Source organism: Nanorana parkeri, unplaced genomic scaffold (assembly GCF_000935625.1).
Source record: "Nanorana parkeri isolate BGI_ZX_2015 unplaced genomic scaffold, ASM93562v1 scaffold528, whole genome shotgun sequence".
Lineage (NCBI taxonomy): Eukaryota > Metazoa > Chordata > Amphibia > Anura > Dicroglossidae > Nanorana > Nanorana parkeri.
Genome location: NW_017306796.1, coordinates 518894 through 535194, shown reverse-complemented (window position 1 = coordinate 535194; position 16301 = coordinate 518894). Strand labels below are relative to the sequence as shown.

General features: G+C 44.7%; 1 protein-coding gene across 1 annotated transcript in view; it reads right to left on the bottom strand.

The window, feature by feature from the left end:
• Window positions 1-16301, bottom strand: part of CLPTM1 (CLPTM1, transmembrane protein) — a 29485-nt gene that overhangs the window by 9385 nt on the left and 3799 nt on the right. The window contains exons 2-8 of the mRNA XM_018561524.1: window positions 9727-9857; window positions 7392-7515; window positions 5731-5889; window positions 4841-4958; window positions 2823-2908; window positions 2611-2731; window positions 330-574 (exon numbers count right to left, since the gene is read on the bottom strand). Coding sequence (XP_018417026.1) covers window positions 330-574; window positions 2611-2731; window positions 2823-2908; window positions 4841-4958; window positions 5731-5889; window positions 7392-7515; window positions 9727-9857 — 984 coding nt within the window. The remainder of the gene's footprint in view (window positions 1-329; window positions 575-2610; window positions 2732-2822; window positions 2909-4840; window positions 4959-5730; window positions 5890-7391; window positions 7516-9726; window positions 9858-16301) is intronic.

The window sequence follows — 16301 nt, the reverse complement described above, 5'->3', positions numbered from 1 at the left end:
AAGCACCACTGTTGCATAGGCCGGGAATGCTGTGAGGTGTGCGGAGGGTTCCTCTATCTACCTACACTATGTGTGCAGTAACAGGTGGCTCATCGATTTGGAGGTCTTTGAAAAATTACAAGGTAAGGCTACAAGTATGAATCCGCAATGATGTTTGCTTTATAGTTCACCCGTACAAGGCTGTTATTTTTTTCCAACATAGGCAAAGTTTGATTGTAAGCAAAATACCTAAATCATCTTTTACACAGATGGCGAGAGACAATGTGAATGATCTTTTCCCATGGGTACAACTGCGTCTTGAAGCAGTCATATTTTACCATTGTGCCCACCTTAACAGAGTCCTGCTCTTCATCAGACTGCTCATAAAGGTCTTCTCCCAGAAAGTTCCATGGGCTACGAGAGTTCTGCGCTGCATAAAGTTGCCACCGCCACAAGGACAGGGGACAGAATGAAACCCGTAATGGTAGTGAGGTCACGCTGGAGTTTACTTGGCTGTAATCTTTCTGCAGATTCCAGTAGTCGTTAAAGTATAAGATAGGGTAGTAGTCACCACTGACGGCATCAAACTTCACATCTGACATGGAGAAGATAGATGTATCAATGACACAAAGATAACTGAGAAAAATCAAGCATTCATTGAACTTTCTAACCTGCACCTCAAAGACAACAGCTCTAAGCTAACTTGTCGCTATGGTAATACAGTCATATCTGTGGTAATCATGAACAGTAAAGCAACCAATGCTCATTAGCACGATTATGTGTAACAACTAGGACATCTGACTGCCTAGAGAAAATATATAATCCGCTATGCAGAAGAGTGAAGGATCAAAGCCACAGAGGTCTGATGACCAATTCTGCGATAGGTATCAACACACCCATCATCTCAGGAAAATAACTAACCATAAAGAGATCGATATCTCCTTAAACAATAAAGTAAAAAAAAAAAAAATCTCCCCCTCCTGGTGCAAGGACTTACCTATAATAACGCCTCTTGATCCGATCATCTTCTTTCCAGTACTTTTCAGAAGTCCCTCTAGCGCTGGTGCCGTCTCTGATCCAGTGCCGACTCCTGCCTCTTCCTGTCCCATGGGTCTGTGCGGGTGCACGCTGCCGGGCTGCCTGCATTGATTTACCCTGTGTCTCTCCTCTTCTCCCACCCGAAGATCTGTACTGCGCATGCACCTGCCCCATGATCCTTTGCAGGCGCCTGAGAATCTTCAGACGGGAGCGAGCGGCGGAGACACAGGTAAGTTTTAACCTTTTTGTTTTCATGTTTTAGCATATATCTACTGCTTGCTAGAAGCAGATATATGTAAAAAAAAAAAACACGTAAGCGTTTAATTGTCCTTTAAGGATGATGAGCGACAAGATATTTGGCTCTCCTCAAACTAGCTGCTATTGTGCAGGGATCCACTGACATTCTTGGGGAAATGTTACAGCAGCACACAAATACTACTTGATCCTTCACTCTTTGTCCCAGAACAGAGAATTGAGCTTTATTTATAGTGAGGTTCAGCCATAAAGGGGAGGCATTTATGGTTCACATTGTGAAGACATTCAGACCCCATTCACACTGAGTGACATGGATATCGCACGTTTTTCCACGCGATTTCGTGCCGAGCGGCTTTGAGCTACATTGCGCGATATTGAGCGACAGTGCACATGTTATCGCGCTACATAGCGTGTTTTTTGGGCGGTACTTCGTCGCTGTAACTAATCAACAGCGATCTTGATGTGACATCATTCTTTGCTTCTGTTTTACAGTGCAAAAGTGACCTTCTGTAGCGCAATATCGCACAACACCATAGAGTCTATTGGAGCCGAAACGCGCAACATCGGCGGAAAAAAGGGTCATGTACGAGCGACGAGGTACAGGTGACATTGAGCTGCGAGATTTGAACAGCTCCATTGAAATGCATTGGACAAACTACATAGAGCGATATCGCGTGGAAAAATGCACGATTTTGTGGCGGAAATCGCGCGATAAACCGCTCAGTGTGAACGGGGCCTCATAGCCCAATTGTTACAACCTTTTCTTAAATAAGGAGCACTGCTTGTAAAATTGAAGCGGTTTATGGCTCTCCTGTAAAATAAGTACCGATATAACGAACATAGCTGTAGATAAAGGAAGATATTGGGTTTTGTTCATTGGTGTATGCGAGTTGGTATTAGTCCCTGGCTGTGTTTCTTTCACAAAACAGAAAGCTGGTTTATATGGGCAACACAAACAGTTTCCTGAACACCCCATTAAAAGTAGAGATAAAAGGTAGTACAACATAACTGGTTGTTGCAGATGTTAGCAGTTGGCTTGAACCTAGCAGTAACATCTTAACATCTTAAAAGTGTATTTTTTTTTCAGAGCTTAGGTTTTCCCACAACATTAAAATTAACTAGAATGTTAAATGAATCTTGAGAAAATTAGTCCTAGTTTCCCCCTATAGTGAATGAAATAGCAGCTAGTCTGTGTCTGTGTCAGAGACTATAATGAATGATCAAGTAATAAATGTGCTGCAGAATAAAGCCAATGGTAAAATCCTGGAACATTCTACAGCTATTCTCTTGGTCATTGAAATATACAGACAAATAATACTAATACAAGCTCATACTTACATTGGTCAAGAGGTGGTGGGACACTTCCTTGTACCCATGGAGTGTGATCATCAACAATATTAATTGTTATATTTGGATGCCAGTGAGAGATTATTTCAATAGGTCCAAAATCTTCAGCTCTCTGAAATAAGACAGATCATTATATAGACTTTACAAAGATTCCAAAGCACACACACAAAAAAGAATGGCAACTGAACCAAAGTGAATCCCACCTTGATAATCTCTGGATCTACCTCCGTCTCCCCTGTCAGAAGATTCTTGGTCTTGAGGAAACGTTTGCGCTTGTATTTATTAAGCACTACAAAAGAGGGGAGTCTTTAGAATGAAGCAATAAAACAGGGAACAAAATCTAGGTATGTTACAAAAGGAAGGGGGGAGGGGATAGTGAATGAGAGAAAGTAAAATAGAAGGGACAAGAGGAGGAGACACATGGAAGCAGAGTAAGACAAGAAAATTAGGGAAAGGGAAATCAACCCAGTTGAGTAAAAGTTCCTGAAATCAGTAAATGACAGCCCAATACGAATGCATGGTCTGGCTACCAAACAAGTGCCCTCAGTGCTGAGTGATATACAAACATGAAAGTTTCTACTGAGTGAACTTGCATGTTAGTGGCTATAGAGAATGGAGAAGGAGCAGTCATCCTGACCAATTGATTCTTCCACCTCCAGGAGGAGCAATGGAAAAGGCTTGCAGGCACATGAATGATTCACGTTTGGCTGCATTCTCTTATATCTGTGGGTACCTAAAAGGTGGGTACCGTATTGGCAAGTACCGTGTTTCCCCGAAAATAAGACCTAGCACTAGCTTCAGAGATTTCTATAATATAAGACCTACCCCGAAAATAAGACCTAGTTCGGTGGTAGGGGGCGCAAATGTATTACTGCATCCAAGCAGCCAGCCAGGGGTCCGAGAGCAACGTTCAATTATATGAGCAGCCCGCACACACCCCTGTCTGTCTCGGCTTTTTAGGCCCCATTCACACTTGGCGATTCGCAAATCCCTAGTTTGTCACGCGATATCGCGCAAATGCTTGCATTGAATCGCGGCAAAATCCGCTCCAAAAAGGGTCCTGCTGTAGCGACACACGACCCGCGACAGCAGGACCCTTTGCCCCATTGCCAAGCATTGGAGAGCGATAAAATCGCTCAGTGTGAACAGGGCCCTACGGTACATAGAAAGCTGCCGCTGAAAACTACATTTCCCAGCAGGCAGCGGCACAGCGCAGGATGGCCAGTGGGGTCGGAGTGAGGTGAGGGAACTTCTGACTGGTCCATGCGACGAGGTGGCTCCCTGGACGGCATCAGAGAGGAGAGCTCCAGGACAGCTGCAGCCTTCAGCTACTGTGACACTGTATGACAGTATTTTTTCACTCCCCTTCTCCATCTTCTTCTGTACTGTATGATACAGTACATTACATATCTTTGCTCTGTGTGACACCCGTGTGCCTTAGCCTCCACAGCATATTTTATCTCCATTATTTAAATTATGGTAGAAAAAAAAAAAAAAAAATGTATGTGGAGGGGATGTGTAGCTTGCCAAAATCTAAAACAGGTTTTGAATGAATGGAGAAAGTAAGTTGGTTTTTAGACAGCTAAAGAGACCTCACTTTTACATCTATGGTTTTCATGGCATAAAAACACTCATTCAGAACAGAAATATTTAACAAGCCGGTAGTACAGACAGAAGCCAGTTTAAGGACCCAGCAGCACTTAGCCAATCGACATGCGTGACGTTAAGCCAGCCATTCTTTTAAAGAGGCTGCCATTGCACCAGAATGGACGGCAAATCAGATCTGCGCCATTTTTGGTAATGCGGTTTACTGCAACCCACAACAGTGTGTCACTGTACATTACAGTTCAACGCAGGTATGTTCACTTAGTGCTCTGCAATGCTACTCACTTTCAATGTTCCACTAAGGTGTGTATGGTGCTTTTTCATGCATTGTGGTAACACGCATGTTACAACAATGTATAGCAGTGAATGGGTCCTAAGTTTAGAAAGGAGTTCAATGCTAATTACTTGTTCAATTTTCTGAGCTTTTCCTATCCTCTGGAAAGATTATCAGACACATTCGGATTGCTTCCTAACAGCCTATGTACCACTTCCAAAACTCCAGGAAAGCATTGGGTAGCTTAACAAATCCTAAGAAAGCACCAATTTAAAAGGAAAGGTAAAAAAAAAAAAAAAAAAAAAGAGAAAGAAAAATAGATGAGAATAATAGTCTCCTTACTGCGTGATGTATGGACAGTGGCCAGCCTCCGATACAAAGCCTTCTGGCTGGGGTCTGGGTGGAGGCCACTCTTGGTCAGATATATGTGAATGTAGAAGGAACCATTATTCTGTACTCCCTGAAGCAAAACAAGAAGCAGAATATCAGCATTATAAACGAGTACTGCTATATACATTTCTGTGTCCCCATCTGCTAAACAACAATATATACTACCCCATCAATAGTATGTCTGTATAATAATCTTTGGTCTAAACAAGATTTTCTACAGGTTTCTAATGACAGAGCTGTATAGATATAACCTACTGAAACCTGTCATAAGAGAAACATGGAGGCTGAAATTGCTAAACTCTTATACCAATTACCATGCCAAATATTGATTCGATCACTGTCCTACTACGAGTCAGTGACCCAGAACAAGAACGCTGCTAAGGGCTTCGAATTCACTTTGACCTTCTTGATCTGCATTCTTTTTACAGGACATAAAAGTATTTCAAGCAACAGGACAGTATGCCAGCCAGTCAGCTAGCATTTCCAGGAGAAGCAATGGCGGTGTGTACTTCTCTTTATGGCACATGTAGCTTAGTAATTATGTCTCATTTTATAAAGATGCCTAGGGACACTAATGTGCACATCAGATGATCCTAAACAAGGTTAGGTTTTTGTCTGGTTAGATGAAGACGCAATTAGTTAAAGAGTTCTTCTTTAACAAGCAGAAAGCAATGCTAGTTCAACTATATAAAGCCTTTCAATTTAATTATTGTAGAGACTAGATTTTAGAGAACGACCCATCTGTCAATATTCTTCAATCCGATATCCGGCACTACTAGTATACAATAGACCAATATCCCGTCATCAAAAGTTCATTATACAATCCATATGAAGCTTCTCACCTCTGGGACACTGATCTCGGAGTACTGCTCATAGCAGCCGTCTCCATTTTCACCACTGCTCCAGTCTCCATACACCAAGTCTCGCTGCTCCCAGAAGAGGGCAGCAGTGGAGTTAAACTCTGTGAAGTGTTCCTTCTCTGACAAGAACACATGGAGGTCCTGTAATACAAGAAATCAAAAGAAAAAACAGAAGTATTGCACAAAACTTGGATTAAAGTAGAAATATTCTGTATAGCATTCATTTTTAAAAAACTTTTCAAATGATCATTAAAAAAGGAGAACTATGATGCGAGTGAAAAAAACCTCCGAGCCGTCGGGTGTCAATGAAACTGTCACACGTCAGCTCGATAGATCGGGAAGTGAGCAAACGCATACCGTCACTCACTCACTTTCCGATCATCTCCCTGCATTCCCCCCCCACCCCCCAACCAGTGCTGACTGGTGGAACAGATGGAGGAGGGGGCGGACACAGCTGGCTCTGCCTCTAGATAGGCAGAGCCAGCTGTCACTCACGCAGCTGGGTGGATCTGGACAGCATTAAGGGGATCCGTCCTGGCAGCAGCACTCAGTATATCGCGGGCAATAGGCCACGATATACTGAGCTTTGGGTCATGGGAGGACAATAGTATATGTCCTCCCATGACCCTAAGGTGAACTATGGGATAAAAAGGTTACCCCATAGTTCTCTTTTAAAAGCTGAACTCCAGGCAAACTGCTAAATATGCCATTGAAATACATTTATATTTATTATTTGCATGCCATTCCGTTTGAGATTTATCCAGCCACAAAGCATAGCCACTCTGGTGACCTGACTTTTCTCTGCTACAGTTAAGCAACATAGCTGGTCACCTCTCTGCCGATAGCCCGTGACTGGACAGTTAAAGTGACATTAAAGGATAACTTTTTTTCCCTCCCCCCAATGTTAATTAAAGCACTTACCTTAAATGAGGTTTCTTAATCCGATCTTCCTAGTCTTTCCTGTCCTTTTCAGCCTTCTCTCCAGCGTGCAACGGGCGTCCGATCCAGTGCTGACACCTCTGTCCTTGCTGGCACTTCCTGTCCCACGGTGTCTGCATGCGGGAGCATGCGTCCATAGACTTACCTTGCGTCTCTCCTCGTCTCCCGGCCGAAAATCCAAACTGCGCATGCGCCCGCCCAAAGATGCTTTGCGGCCGCCCGAGCAGTTTCGGATTCTAAACTTACAGGGGTAAGTTTCAACCGCTTTTAAAGCGGCTTTTTTATTTTTTTTACATATATCTACTGCTTGTTAGCAGTAGATATATGCAAAAAAACAAAAACGGAGGGTTTAGAAACCCTTTAAGGAACAGCAAAAAACGGATGATGTCATCTCCCTGCCCTCTGTGTGTTTCTTTCCAGCATGCATGAATGTAGGACACTGTGGCCCCACGCACCATCCCTTCCTCTTTCAATCTGTGTGGGTTGTACAGTGGATTACAAAAGGCTAAGATCAAGTCACATACAGGTATCTATAGTGGCATTTAAGATACTTTCAACTACATAACTGCATTCCTAGGTGTTTATTCTTATATCTGGCTGGAATACAGTTAAAATGTAATTTTCAAATTAAAAAACCCCTCTCACATTTTTGCAACCTATATTGCACCGTCACTTGTGCTGGGGTCTGGATGTGATAAGCATACCATTAAAGTGTCTTTAGGAAAAAGATTGCGACTTGGAGGTCGGGGAGCCCCGGTGGTTGTGGCTGGGTCCTGGGTTGATGAGCCTCTGCGAAACCAGCTGCTGATGGCCCATATGATAAAAATCCTGTAAGAGAAAGAAAAGGGCCATATACCTCTGCTAGCTTTAGAAAGTCACAACAGTTAAAGTCTTCCTTGGTGAAGACTCATCTCTACAACACGATCCTTACCAAGTACTGTAATATTTATTTACTGTTGTATTGCCACATGCTGGTCTGAAATGGTTATGGTCACCCTCATACTCTACAAAAGGACCAAGGTATAGTTTCTTGCCCACAATTGTCTGAACTGTATGAACCGGACCACAAATGGTACCAACAGCTACAGTCACAGTAAAGTAGCTGAAAGCTGAAAACACTGAGCCCAAGCCGGTGATCATTGTTATTTGATGGCGATCATCTGGCAAATTGGTATTGCAAGAACACTTTCTCCCCAAAAAACTGCCTCTCTCTGTTCCCTATTGTCAGGAGGAATAGGGATTAGGGATGCACTGATACTGGTTTTTCGGTATCAAGTAAGAGTACCAATATTTTTTTCTCTGTACCTGCAGATACAGAGTACCGGTCCCTTGTGCCCTGATTATCAGGAAGTCGGGCGGTGGATCATGACCCTTCCTGACTGCCTGTGAAGCTGGTGTTCTAGCAAAAGAAAACCAGCTTCAGAGGCTGCACTGGCTTCCTGACCAATCAGGAAGCCGAGACGCGGGTCATGACATGCCGCCCAGCTTCCTGATTGGCTTGTTGCTATACAGCCTGGCTTCCTGACCAATCAGGAAGCGGGTCATTATGTGCCATAACCCACCACCCGGTTTCCTGATTGGAAAGGAAGCCAGCTCTAATGCTCCCTCGGCACTGCCGGTCAGAGGGAGATCTCCCTCTGACTCAAAGTACTCGGTATCGGTGCATCCCTAATAGAGAGAGTACTTTGAAGCTGTCAAAGCAAAAGAAACACAGTTTAAAGCCTCCAATAACAGATGTTACATGATCTCAACATCTGTATCTCCAATTCACTATATTTTAAGTGTAATGTAAGTGGTGTGTAGTGTACTATAATGCAAGTTTTAGACTGCTTTGCATTGAAAACCAAGAAAAACCACTGTGTGTGCCGGTTAACACTTGCAGCACCTCTGTATACACCCAAAATCAGCAGCCATTTTGCTTTCAAAACAAGACTCCATATGACCATAGACCACCTGCAATTAGGGTCATTTTGAAGCTGTGAGGGGGCCAAAAACACATGGCCAGATTAAGAACCTTGATAAATGCATAGCACCATCTTAGACTTCTGTCCGCACTCTGGTTGTGCATAAGTCAGCATTGGAAAACGGCAAGCTATTACCAGCGACACCATGTGACTCATGGCCCCTCAACTACCCATGCCTTGACAGCATCAGGACACAGAGAAAGCACGCTCAAGCAGTTTCCAATCACAGGATGTAGCCTGAGTGGGGCCGAGAGACACTAGGAGTTGAACGGTTCCACTGGTAATAGCCAACAGTTTTACAGTGCCGATTGCTGGGCAACTGCAGTACGGACAGAGGTTACACATTGTGCTATGTATTTATTAAGGTACAGGCGTGGTATGGCTGTTTAATGTCCATCAAAGAAGATCTCCAGAATTTGGAAAAAAACTAACCCATGCAGTGGAGCTCCCCCTGCACTGGAAGGGTTAACTGCTCGTTTTTCCCTGTGAGCAAAAATAAAAGAATACCTCACCTGATCCTCAATCCTGTGACAATGGCTGCTCGCCTCTCTCCACTTCCACTCCGGCTGTGGAATGTCAGCGCCTTCACATCTAATAGACCTGTATTAGACGTGATGACGTCACAGGTTCTTAGACCCCCCAGGAGAAAATCAGACTGCGGGGACCTGTCTAGCAGCTAGGAGGGACCGAGAATCTTTTTTTTCCACCCCTAGTCAAAATGAGCATTTAACCCTTGCAGTGCAGTGGTAGCTCCATTGCAAGGGTTCATTTTGAAAAATCCTGCAGTTATTCTAGGGAGAACTTCCACTTTAAAAGGAAAAAAGGGAACAAAGATTATTAAAAACTGGAACATAAAAAAGGTAGTACAGTTAAAATAATTTGCTCGAGAGCTCCAACTACCCAAACGTGTGCACCCAATCATCATAAGCCCAAATGAGGTTCACTCTGCACTGGGGTTTAACTTGAGCTATTCCCTTCATTCCTCCCAATGGAACATTTCCTATTGCACATTTTATCTGGCGTGACTGGCTAACTGCATTTGTAGCATCAAATAGTATTGATTCCACCCGCTTACCTGAAGAGAACTCCTTTAAGCACCTGCCATGCATTGGGGGGAGGTGGCTGTGGTGGTTGCTGCTGCTGGTTAGGATTCTGTTGGTCAGGTACAACTGCGGCTTCAGTTCCGACAGAGCCATTAATGCTGGCCTGAAAGAGAATGTCAATTAACATCAACATGAACTACAGTAGGGCTGCAACTAATGATTATTTTCATAAGCGATTCGTTGGCTGATGATTTTTTCGATTAATCGGATAAAAGAAAAAATTAAATACCATCTTTTATTTGAATTGAAATATACAAATAGTTTGTTAAAAAGTTTAATTCAGAATAAAACTGCATGCATGATTTTTTGGGATCGCACCGCGCTGGAACGCAGGGCATTTTATTAGCATGCGTTCCTGTGCGCCCGATCGTACTGCGGGCAGGGGGTTATGCGCCCTTTCCCTGTGCAGAATACAAGGATACTTTATGTATGTGATCCCTTGCGTTCTGGGCATGGGACATTGTGGTAGAGGCGCGGGCTGGTGGAGACAAGCCCTTAGTCCACTTTTGGGTCAGAGGTGCAAAGTTACTAATGTCCTCCTGTGACCCAAAGTCAGCAGATAGAGGGCTACTGCCTACTATATGCAGACAGTGCAGAGTCGCGCTGCAGCCAGGAAAGATCCCATCAATATTTTCAGGATCCACCCCGTTGTCTGATAGACAGCTAGCTCTTCCTCTCTAGAGCCAGCTGTGCCCACCCTGTCCCATCTGACCCTCCAATGAGCAATGGAGGAATGGAGAGGGGAGGAGGCAATCCCTGTGGGGCGCGGTAACTGACAACAACCGATCACTGCAGAGAGATGGTGAGCTGAGCGATCAGCGGTTTGTGAACACTCAGTCCGCGATCTATAGAGCTGACATGTGACAGCTTCAGTGCCACAAGCCCCTTCAAACTATTGGGAAGAGTACATTTTACTCTCCGAATACCCACAAAGAATATAAATCTACTTTATGTGCACCAGACCCATATATTACTTGGTAAAAATAGCAGTGACATCATTACTGTGCTGTACATAGTGCAGAGAGCTGTGGGAGGGGCCCAGAAGCTACATTCACTATCGGCCTGCCTGCAGAAAACTACAGGAGGGGGCGGATACAAGACCAGTCACCCTGCACAAGAAGAGAGAGCATCTGTGACCGGTCTTCATTACAACCTCCTGCACAAAAGCAAAGTTTCATACTAGATTACTGCACAGATCTGGAAGAATCACACAAAGCACACAAAGATTAAAGAAAGAATACACACGTCTCTTGTATTTAGACAATACTTGCTTATCCCGGAGTTGAGCTTTACTGCCCAAAACATTTATTATACATTTGTCACTTAATAGAGCTAAAAGGTTGAGCTATCCGAAGAAACAACAGGCATTTAATGAGACCCTTTCACTTTTTTGTTATTGTTTATCCGATATGCAGGTGTCCTATTAATGCAGAGCCTGTGCAGAGAGTCATTGTCCCCCAACTCCCCGCTTTGGAACTACACAAAAATGCCTTCAGAACACTGCTGCCCCACCATGTTGTTTCTGATGTTAGTGGCACCCAGTGGTGAACCTTCACTCCTCTGATGCCACATGTGACCCTGAGCATTTGCTGCAGATTGACAGAATAGGATTCTAAACCCATTGGCTGATGTCTGCGATACACCTAAGGAGAAAAGACCACTAAAGCTGAGCTCAACGCTTCCCCTCAAGTCTTGCACATTTGCACTGGCTCCTCTCCTGGACTGAAATGGCATACTCTGATTTCACTGCACACTGTGGGCTTCTCACAATGTGTATTAGAATTTGCAGCGAGTCAGACAGAGCGCGCCCCATTCCCTGGGTCAGCATCGTATGGTGCCTCCTGTGCAACCACACCAGTGCTTTATATTCCATGTCCACATTCAATGTTATCTGTGGGCAACAGATAGTTAAAGAACCCCAGGCATTTTTCTTAAATCTGCACTATAAAAACAAGTTAAAGTGACATTAAAGTCTAAACAATGCTTGTGCTATTTTATTGTTTTATTCTACCTTGGAAAATTAATAAAATACTTTGAAAGATAACGTCTAAACATTGCTGTCGAGATCCACCCAGCTGCGTGAGTGACAGCGGGCTCTGCCTATCTAGAGCCAGCTGTGCCCATCCCCTCCCCGTCCGTTTCTCCACTCAGTGCTGGAGGATTGGAGGGGGAATCCCTGCAGGGAGCCGTGAGTGACAGTCACCACTCTCTGCAGGGAGATGATCGAGAAGTGAGCGAGCGACGGTATGTGTTCGCTCACTTCCCGATCTATTGAGCCGACCTGTGACAGTTTCATTGTCACACGTCGGCTCGAACTATGAGGATGAGTGATTTTCACTCACCTCATAGTTCTCCTTTAAGTCTGATGAGGTATATGGCACTTTAAGGAACACTTCACCATCTTTAATATTTACACTTTCATTCATGCCAGGAAAAGTAGCTCTTGCTATACTTCCATCCCATTGCGGCTACAGGAGCTGTGGCTCTCATACATGGAACCCACATTGCATTTGGTTGCCCCACTTTCCCTTTGCCCATTCGCAGAACGCTTTGAATTATGGAAGTGCTTTGATGTAAATGAACAAGGGGAAATGAGCTGCAGACATACGACAGCACAGATTCTGTTTATGAGAGCCACAACTCTCTAGGCGCAGTGCCGGAAGTATAGAGAGATCTAGAAGAGACTACATGCAAAGTCTCTTCTGCCAGAAAAATCCCTCTTCCCCAGTGATGTGCCGTGCATTGTACACACTCACCCATTCCTGGTACTGTACCTTGAAGATGCCATGAATGGGCCAAGTGTCAGGGAGGATGCAACTCCTGTGCGCATGTGCAGGACTTACATCATCAGTGGTCACCCAACGGCCAAAGAGGACACCTGGGAGCCCAGAAGTAGAGGCGGGGAACCGAGCAGCAGACGAAGATCGATCTGACAGTCCTGGAGAAGGGAACGCTTGGAACGCAAGTGTGCGCTAATCTGCAACTATGCTGTGCATACTCACATCAGAGGGCAGAAACACACACTTTAAACAGCAGTTTACCGATTTGATTTCATTCCTATCAAACATCTGATATGACAAGGATTCCGTACAATGAACCTGACCATTCAGACAATTTTAAAATCTGTTTGAAAAGCAAAGCTGGGACTTCCGAGTTCAAGAAGCAGCTAATGTCATACAAAAGCCATTGGACAACCTCAGCCAAATACAGTGTGTGACGCAACCACACATCTCTAACATTTCTGTTTTTTTTTGCCTTCCTCTCGATCAACAGCAGTTAACTGTGGGCACTGGGTTCCGTTTTAGGCTTTTCTCTTTTTTTTCTCCTCTTAATCTCTATGTGTTCAACTCGATAGACTTGTTTCTTTTTTCAACCTTACGATGTTACAACCATAAACACCAACTGTTTACAACTAAACAAAAGAATAACCTCTGTGTGTGGGCACAATAAACAATGAGGCCTTTGTGGGGGTTATGTGCAGGGACAAAGTGGTTCTATTTCAGAGAAAACCAGAATGTTGTACAACACAGATCTGCAGAAATGTGCTGCACGATCCATTACAGTGATATTAAAGTCCAAATGTTTTAATCCATTTCAAATGCTGATGAAATCCCTTCCAATGCATGGCGATTCTTGACATTTAAAAGTTTTAGCTTCCTGCAGAATCAGATCCCCTGAGCAGTGGTCCTCATATCCTGTATAAGGGCTTGTTCACACCATTTTCTGGTCCAGATCTGCATACGCGGTGCTATGCGTGCAGCGCGTTTTTACCGCGTTCCAGTGCTTTTTTTTGTGGAGTGGGGCTGTCAGCTGTTAACTGAAGTGCGGTGCATTTTCAGCGCGTTCCGGACCGGAGAAAATGTGGCATGCAGTATTTTTTCTGTCCCAAACTGACTGCGCTGGTGAGAACTGGAGCCCATAAAACCCATAGGGATACATTGGGATCCATTTTTAGTGCAGGAGCAAACTGTTCTGGTCCGGACAGAATCCAGACATCGTGTGAACAAGCCCTTAGTGTGGCTCATTTCCCTTGCAGGGTGCTGTGAAGCCAACTTTGTGTGTGCTAGTAAGCTGTATGTGTCTTAACACACAGACAAAATTGTAGAAATGTCACCAGCACACCAGTCCTTTTAAGATAGCAAAAGCTTTTTTTAGTGAAGTCTTTTGTCATATGACCAAACAAGCGCAAAAGCCTGATAAAGGGACCCCGTGCGGTCCCGAATGCGCTTGTTTGGTCATATGACAAAAAACTTCAATAAATGAAGCTTTTGCCATCTTAAAAAGGACTGGTGTGCTGGTGACATTTCTACAATTTTGCTGACATTCGCGGCGCCATCCGCAGTCACTGCGAGCACCCCCCACTACAAGGCACATATCGGTAAGGAGTGTGACAAGGATAGTACTTATTAAAAGGAGAACTATGAGGTGAGAGCTTTTCACAGGTCGGCTTAGTATCGGGAGGTGAGCACACATATACCGGCGTTCGCTCACCTCTCGATCCCGTCATGGCTCTCTGCCGTGACAGGGGAGGGGCTAGATTCCCCCCTCCCGCCAGCGCTGACTGGCAGAACGGACAGGGGGAGGGGGCGGGTACAGCTGGCTCTGCCTCTAGATAGGCAGAGCCAGCTGGTAGTCATGCAGCTGGGCGGATCCCGGCATAATTGTCGGGATTCGCTTCAGCGTCTCAGTATACTGCACTGCGGCGTCTCAGAATACCGCGAGCTGCAGCTCGCTGTATACTGAGGCTAGGGTGACGGGAGGACACTAGCTTGTGTCCTCCCGTTACCCTAAGGAGAACTATGGGGAAGCCTTAACCCTATAGTTCTCCTTTAACACACAGACACCTATTACGTGCGTCTTGCGAGCGTTTTTACGAGCAGATTGTGGCATATTCATGTGCATGGGCAAAACGTGCTGAATCTGCCCCAAAGTAGCAACAGGCTTATTTCTGCTTGCGGCAGGGGCCATAGAACTGAACAGGATTCCTGGGGTTGAGCGTTTTGTTGCGCTACAATACTCGTAGGTGTGAATGGAGCCTAAGCTAGTAGTTGGACAACTGCTGGAGACTGCTCTGTCCCTTGTGATCTTGCACTGCACAGGAAGTTCAGGGAAGCTGAGCTGAGAGAGTTGGAGCCAGCTGTTTGGGGAAAAATGATGACTAACAGGTCTATTCACAAAAGGGTGCAGAGTTTGGAGATGCATTGCTGGCATGTCCTATACCTTCTGGGTTGCTGGGTTGCATGACGTTGAGCATCATTCAACCCAGAAGACTGATGGAGTCTTGTGGTGGACTAGAAATCTGGATTAATGGCAAGTATGTACTTTATTTCATTTTTTTTACCGTGCCTGGGGACTAATTCCAATAATGGAAAAAAACAAACTGCCTGGATTGGGGCTTTAAACAATACCGTGGTGTATTTGCACCCCAGGGCTGCTGACTGGCCAATGAAGCAGCAAGGCACTGATAATTCATGGACTCTGCTCTCTCCTCCTGTAAGTACATACTGTATGCATGCAGCAGAGTCAGACTCCTTGCCAGTCTGATTGCTGCTGGGCAGAGGATCCCCTCCAGACCATGTGCCAGTTCAGAAGAGTTCCAAGAGTCCATGAGAAGGCCATAACCTCTATTGTCTATCTCATCTGCCTATGTACAATTGAAGGCTCTTTTCCTTCTGTCCCTCTGAATGGTGAAGATACAGCCGGCCTACCAGCATGCCTGCGCCCTTACACAGGACAAAGAGCTGCAGGCTCCCTATTATCAGTATATTGTCATTGCGCCCTGTACAGAACATCCAGTGCCTAGCAGAATCATTAGGACAGCCCGTCAGATTTTATCTATTCCTGATTAATACATAAATCTGATCAGAGCCCCCTCTATTGTTCCAGTTACTGGAGGTTTTGCCATCTTTAAAAGCAACATACTGGATAATTGTCTCTTATGGCGTCCTAATCAAATTGTGGAAGTGCATAGCTTGAACTGACGCATGCAATTATAAATCAGAGTCTGTCCAGTACATATCCGGCCTAACAAATCCCAGTGATGTGCATGTAGGGGAAATTAAAAGAAAAACTGTTTTAGATTATATCATGTTCCCAAACAATAGAAAAGCATCCACGTTGCAGAAAACTTAAAATGGAAGAAATAGGGAGGCCATTTTCCAAGCAACTGGTATCCCCTTTTCTTCACTCCCCAGTCACATGTCCCACAAGTACTGGGTTCAGGATGGCTTTCCTAAGAGTGGTCCTCATTCCTATCTCTGCCATGTGAGCATGTGTGCTTGCACATTGCAGGTCACAAGTTGCACTGTGGTGCCATTGTTTCTTAATGACACCCCAATGCACCTTGTCATGGGATGTGTATTGCATCACACCACAACGCATAGCGACCTATTACAGGCACTTTGAGTGCTATTTAGATGTAATGCACCGTTCATAGTCATTTTCTGCGATGTTGCTTTGCAGTGATGTAAATGAGGGATTCAACTTTTTTACAGAAGTAAATGAAAGCACCAAGGCAAGCCAGCGAGTTTCATAAAGAGTACCTGCA